The sequence below is a fragment of the Oryzias melastigma genome, linkage group LG24 (genome assembly GCF_002922805.2).
Source record: "Oryzias melastigma strain HK-1 linkage group LG24, ASM292280v2, whole genome shotgun sequence".
Lineage (NCBI taxonomy): Eukaryota > Metazoa > Chordata > Actinopteri > Beloniformes > Adrianichthyidae > Oryzias > Oryzias melastigma.
The window spans coordinates 9,825,357-9,832,489 of NC_050535.1; the positions used below are offsets into that span (position 1 = coordinate 9,825,357).

At 42.3% G+C, this 7,133-nt stretch overlaps 1 protein-coding gene across 2 annotated transcripts in view; it reads right to left on the reverse strand.

The window, feature by feature from the left end:
- Positions 1 to 1,968: 1,968 nt before the first annotated feature.
- The window catches only part of LOC112158253 (prospero homeobox protein 1), a 28,863-nt gene continuing 23,698 nt past the window's right edge, over positions 1,969 to 7,133 (reverse strand). For both annotated transcript variants that reach the window (XM_036210517.1, XM_024291506.2), the window contains exon 5: positions 1,969 to 5,673. In XM_036210517.1, coding sequence (XP_036066410.1) covers positions 5,488 to 5,673 — 186 coding nt within the window. In that variant the 3' untranslated portion in view covers positions 1,969 to 5,487. The remainder of the gene's footprint in view (positions 5,674 to 7,133) is intronic.

A 7,133-nucleotide genomic window follows, 5' to 3' on the forward strand; every position in this document is an offset into this window, starting at 1 on the left:
GAAGAATGTGAAGAAGGTCAACAATGAACACAGCAGCTGTGACCCAGTCTGACCACTAGGTGTCCCATTAGGAAAAATGACTCTCTCATTTAAAGACCCAATATAATCATCTCTTGGTCTTTTAATTGTGATTGAAAAAGCCAAAAATAAGGACATAGTTTCTGCAGAGGAGCATAATTTGTATCTGAGTTGTCGGTGGGACAGCTGGTGTGGAGTAAGCCTGCCCTCATTTCCCATCATCTCTTTTTTTGTAATCTCTTCTGCTAGCTTACAGTTCCTTACAACCTAACATTTGTGGTGTAAAAAAAAAGTGGGGAGCAGTATCGGAGTTAACTAGTTGTAAAGCCGGGTTGTGTGACAAAAACAAAGTTGTACTATTTGTTTGCAAGTGGGTGCATCAGAATGAAGCAGAGCATGGAGCTTGTGGCCCGCCAGCTGTAGTAAAAGCTTTTTCCAACTGTATTTTCTCATCTGATCCCAATTCATAGTGATTTTAGTGATAAAAATACTCAGAATTTCACTTTTAAGTTTGATTTTAATGGTCCATCCACTGTTAAGCTTAATATGTGTCCAAAAATGCCTCAAAAACATGTTAAAAACTAAATTTTTCATTAGAGTGGATCTTTAAGCTGCAAAATAATAGTATTTTCAGCTTAAAAAAAGCTCATTAAAAGTTTTCACTAGTCAAAATGTGAGGAAAAAACAATATTTCATGTTGTTTTCTGATTCATCAAATATCCTCATTGATTTTTGTGAGTGCTGATATTTACCCCTCTGATTTAGGCAGGTTGAAGAAGAAAAACCGAATGGAAAATAACAAAGTGATCTTAAATCGAAAATGTTCTTGAACCTGACCGTGCGATAACGGAGGGAGGAGGGACTTGGAGAGGGACCTTGGGGACCGTGTCAACGTTTTGTGTGCCGGAGCGAGGACAAGCATTGGGCAAACATTGGGAAAGGCTGGCAGCCTTTGAGATAGTGGGCCGTTGATCTAAGACTGAGGAGCTAAAGTCCACTATCTCCTGTGTGATACAGCAGCCAAGGTCCCGCTGACACGCAGAACAAACATGGATACCTGAAGACAATGACCTTTGAACTCGCAGTGGGAGGGATGGAAAAACAGTAAGTGGTGAAAGTGACTCCGGCGACTTCCTCCCTGCAGGCCAAGAATGAATCAGGTGGAATGATTGTAAGCACACGGGTCATTGTACATAAAACACACACATCTTGTAGGAAGCACAGATGTGGTTGTGTGCCTGCATGTGTGTTTGTGTCCGACGGAGGAAGCGGGAGAGTGAGTCTTCAGATGTAGCGACAGATGGTATTTGATTACCGAGCAGACGGTCGGTGTTGTTCAAAGATGCTGCCTCAGCCCAACCTAAGGAGCTGTAGCCTCCGGTGAAGGCGAGCGAAGGGAGGCGGGCGGAGGACGGGAGGGGAAAAAAGACACACAGGAGAGGGAAGGAAAAAAAAAAAGAATAAAAGCGAGCAAGAAAGACACAAAAGAACCAACTCCGAAAATGAACATCAAAGCAGAAAAGAGTGAAACGCGGCGAGGCGGGAACAAAGAAGAATGGGCCGGTGTGCTGGAAAGTACAGCAGAGGTCATAATGAGAAACAAAAACTACATCAAAACACTTTTTTTTCTACAATTTTTTTCCCCATAAATGATCATTTTATCCATTTACAGAACAATCTTTAGCATAAACGCCCATATAAGCCGATGAACTCATTGACTCACAATTTTACTTAGTAAATTATTTACAATTTTCTTGATTCCAACAAACCTATGAACTTTCACACACTTTAAGTAAAAATATTGAGGAAAAAAACATAAATACTACAAATGAAGTTATTCATGTGTTATAATCAAAAGAAGAAAACATTTAAAGGATATCAGAATAAATTCAATTATATTTTTTTGGGTGATAACTTTAATTCCTTACAAATAAATGAATCACAAACAAATTTTCCACTCTCTTTTCTCATTTTTATTTCCTTTTTTATTCGTTTTGCAGAAGCTTGCATATATACCGCACATACATTCAGTTCATAGAGGGTAAAGGCACGAAAGGCAGTTTGACTACTGGTTGTTTGTGGGCTGGGCCAAAGCGATACAGTGGAAAAACAAAAAAAAAGAAAAGAAATTTTTTTAAAAAAGAAAAAAAATACAGATTTTTTTTTTCCCCAACTAGCTCCAATTCGCCCTCCGCCCTTTTCTGCAACTGTCCAGGTCCACTTAGCTGCCAAGATCCCCATTTCTGTCAATCAAACAGGAGATTCCCAATTCAGATTCATATTAGATTAGAATGAAAAAGTTTTAAATCCATAACAGCCTTCCTTGTTTGTAAGAAAAGAAAAAAACATTAAATAAATTAGGATAAATTAAACCAATAAATTACACAAAATCTGCAAGACAAATAGACATCAGTAACAAAAAGAAAGAAAAAAAAACAGCCAGTTTTATTTTACAATTTGAAACAATTCAGACTCAATCATGGCTGTTCCAGTTGGAATTACTGCACTAGAATTGAATACGAAAAGCATCAACAAACACTATTTACAGAACATATTGCTAAGTTATACAAAGGCAGTATGTATCACCTCATCGTCGCTATTTACAATGACAGAGGAGCAGTGCCGTGACAATAATAGTTAGAAAAAGGAATTAAAACTATAAGCACGGAGAAACAAAACCCTCTTCCAAACAGGTCAAAAAACAGATCAGAGGAAATGATCACAACGCACACACCAAACACATGTTGCCAACGCTTAATGAGAATCATTTACATGTCAGGATGGTTCTCCCAGGGGTGGGGGAGGAGCCACAGTGTTGAGAATTGTGTCACACTCTGGTTCACAGGTTCTCATAATCGGTCTTTTCTCTCACACAGACGCTCACACAAGCACAAACGATGCAAAGCTCACAAAAACACTTTCTGGAAAAAAAATCATAACTTTTACATCTTTCCATGGCACAGAAATCCCCTAGATTTTATTGGATTTTTTTTTCAAACAGAAATGGAGACCCCCATGGTGCCGGCAGGTCGTCGCTCAGTCAGAAAAGCTAAAGGAAAGGATGCTGGTGCAACTTCAAGGGCACTGCCGACTCGCGGGGAGACGCGCTCCCGTTAAAAGCATGGCGAGGGAGGAAAAAAGCCTCTTCACTGTGCGCTTCGGAAGAGTCCACACTTCAAGTCCACTTGCAGAGTGGTTTAGTCTGTCTTTTTCCTTTACAAACCCTTCCTCTTCACCCCCTCGCACACACAGACTGATTTTTCATTTTTGTTTTTTAAAAAACAGCACAGCCATGCTCCGTTTCATTCGGACTTATGTACAGTTTCCACGTCAGTTCTTCAAACTTTAAAAATGTATTCCAAGTTTCATTTATTTTCACTTGTTTCACACAATACAAGACACACACACAAAAAAGGAAGAAAAAAGTAAGAAAAGTGGTCATAAAACCTGCAAAACCATTTTTCTTTTACTCTTTCAGGGTAGGTTTTGGAAGAAAAAAACACTAAAAATACCCTCTGGATTTGTTTTATGAAACTGTATCTAACAGTGCTTTTCCCAACTTCATTTTATATATATATATTTATATTTAGTTTTTTTTAAATAGATTTTTTATATTGTACAGTTATACAAAAAGCTGTGTGTTTTTTCGTCACCTAAATATCAAACTGCTTTTAAATTTGCGCATCCGTTTCCTTTGAATGGATCTTTTAGCACGCAGAAGCTCTTTTCCTTCAGGGTGGAGCTGCAGGAGGACACTGAGGGTGGCAGTGGGAATGATAAAAATCTGAACATCAGATCAAAGTGTCCTTTCTCCTTTTGTCTGCCGCGCCTTAGAGCCCCACGGCTGGAGCTTTGAGACGTTTCGGGCCTAGCCCATCCTTCAGTGAGAAACGTGTCCGGGTCGTTCTCTCAGGGCTCCTGACTTTAAGAAGAGCGCCATCCGGGGAAGTGAAGGAGGGGGACATAATAAAGGGAGTAGCTCTCTGTCTTTCTCTGCCTTCTTTTGTCGGGTGCTTTGTGTCGCTTAGACGAGTCAGCAGGTGAAGCTACCTGGCTCCTTTGATCTTTTGTGACACGAGCAGACAATGTGAACTGAAGTTGCCAAGGTGAGACATTGGAGCTTAAAAAAAAAAGAACAAATTCACGAAGAAATTGTATTACAAAGTAATTCTTTTGAATCTTAGGAGCTTTTAAGGCTGGATGAAAATGTGTGCAGCTTTAAAATCTCCCCACTTTGGGTGTGAATAGCCGCTGGGGTGAGACAAGAGATAGAGAAGAAGCCTTCAGGTGTGCTCTTTGTAACTCTAAGAGCTTCTTTGGGGGGAGGAACTCACCTCTGACCTTCAGGTGCCACTTTGAGAGGCCAGGTCCTTGAGGGGAACATGAGGATGAGCAAAGTGGTTTTCATATGGAAAGCAGTGACTTTTTCTGTCAAATATCTATTGCTGATTCAATTTTTCTCCTTCGAATTGGACCGGACATATTCAAGTATGGATTAAACTTTGTAAAATCAGGTTTTTCACAATAAAAGCCCAGCTCAGCAGACAGAATAGTGGAAGTGGAGCCCCTTCAGAAATGTTCTTCTCTCAAAGTTTCCCACTGCAGGGGGATAAAGAAGCTAACTCTGATAGTATTTGACCAAAATATCAATTCAGAAAGCCAAAAAAAGAAAAAAAAATACTTTGTCCTCAACAGACAAACTATTTCAAGTGTAAGGATAATGAAGGGGAATGAAGAGGAAAAGTTTCAGAACCCGAAACCCTTTGGAATAATATCAATAGCAATAATTTATTTTTTTCTGCGATGGCATCAGAGGACAAACAAATCTTGAAGTGCCAATCTTCAGCAAAAGCAGTAATAACAAATAATAATCATAAACAACAAGAATAAGGATCAAAATAATAGTGTACAACCCATAAACACAATGTCCTTCTCGCAGGTAAAACACACTTCAAAAAAAAAAAAAAATCATTTCAAACTGGTCCAAGTCCCAAAGACCAGAGCAGACCAGTACCACAAATCCAGTTTTAACCTCACTAGATTTTTTGCTTCTGTGTGCTTTTTGTGTGTCGGTCCTGTCAGGGACTAGTTTTGTTGCACAGTCTGTCAGGCACCCTCTCAGAACTGGGGTACGGTCCCACATCTACAGTTTTTCAGGGATCCCCGTCTGGGGTTTCCCCTCCGCTCATTCAGGTAATGTTGATCAGGAAACAACTGAGTTTACTTGCTCCAAAGAATTTCAAAAATCTGAGTCACTTCAATTCAGAATCACAGAAAAACAAAAACATACTGTTATAATAATAGAATAACAACACAATAACTAGGAACTGCCAAAGAGGCTTCAGATTGGGAATGCTACTCCAAAACTTCCATACATTAAAAAAAAATTAAAAGTTAAGTTATTCTATGAAAATGGAGAAAACAAATGAAAGCGCAGGTGGGTGAGCGGGGAGGAGAAGGAGGAGCAAGTTACTCATGTAGAAGCTCTTGGAGACAGTTGGGGGACTTGAAGATCTCAGGAACTTCGCTGTCCAGTTTGCAGATGACCTTATAGATGGCCTTCTTCCAAGATGGGTCCACGTCTTTGCCGGCCACAATGGCGTTGAAGAATTCTCTCAGGGTGATCTCCGCCACCTCCAGGAAGCGATCTGGAACCTTCGTGGGCACAGAGAGAAGAGTGGCACATGAGTCAAGGAGCAACCTAATGGTCATTTTCTTCCATTTTCTCATTTCTGAAAAGTGCAAAGACTCTCTAAATCACAGCTGAGTTGCACTCCTCAGGTGGGACTGTGTTTTCATAGTGGATGTAAAACCATAAATCTCTGGTATCGTTGAACGTTTACTTCCAAAAAGCCAGCAGAGGTGTCAGCCTGAGAAAAGACACTTCTTGTGAATTATCCGGTTTCTCACACCTCCCACTTCCCTCCCAGCTGCATGGCGCTTGTGACATGTTTATGAGTCCCGCTGCAAATCTATGACCAAACCAGAGAGCGGGACTGACTGAAGAGCGACAGAGAGGTGCTGGCTAAAGAGGAAGTACTAAATGCTTTGGGAACAGGGAGACACGCCGCCTCTTTAGTGTCCCTGACAGCAGCGCTCACCGACACCATGGAGATGATTAGTCTGGCAAAGATCTGTGACACCTACCCTGAAGCCAACACTCTGTCACACACACGCTTCTGCAGGCGCGAGCACACACACCGGAACACACACATCCTTGTGCCAAGGAGATGACACATCCTGCACGGTGACAGAGCTCTACATATTGCTCCCTGCACACACACAAGCTCACACAGTAGCCACCCTGCTGCATTTGGCTGAGTGTCTTTCCTCGAGTCAGAGCTCCGAGCCGCTGCAGCCTTCAGGGGTCACCTGCTTGGATAATGCTGACGGTCTCCCTGGATGCTCACACAAAACACACGTACATGCAGGAGCTGGCCCGAGCCCCTGACGGTGCGAGCTCCGCTCCACTCCTATCCTCCAGCGTCCTTCAGGTACTCATCAGGAGTGTTAGGACACAGCAAGGTTAGCGGCCACAAAAACCATGAACACAAACAGGCGCACACATGCAAGAGTAAAGGAAGGTGAGGTGTGGGCACACTGCCTCTAAATACTGGACCCCAGTCTGGTGCATCAGAAGCAGATTTATTTCATTGTTTGGGCGGCGTTTTGCTCCTGGAGAACTGGCACAGTAACCCTGGCAGCTTCATGCATCTGCTGCAGAGTGACTGAGTGCATGGGCACGCTCGTCCCTGAAGACTCTGCCGGCAGGCCGGAGGGGCGCAGCGCCCTAGCCGCTTGATGCAGGGACTGCTGCATTACTAAGAATATTCCTGCGTGGAATTTCTCCTGACGTTTTGACTATAAAAGGACAGCAAAACGCTGACTGCAAGGAGAAAGCACTGTCAAGGAGAAAAGGGTATTGGTATTTCAGATCCTCTTGACTGCAAGGGGGGGAGAGGAAAGGAGGGAGAGAGAGATGGTGAGAGAAGGAGGGGCTGAGAAGAGTCTAAGGAGAGTGTGGAACAACAGAACAGAGTGAGTTATTCCTGTCCCACAAGCCTTTGTTTTGCCACTACAAGCGGGATGTGTATGTGCGCGAGCTGCCTCATGAC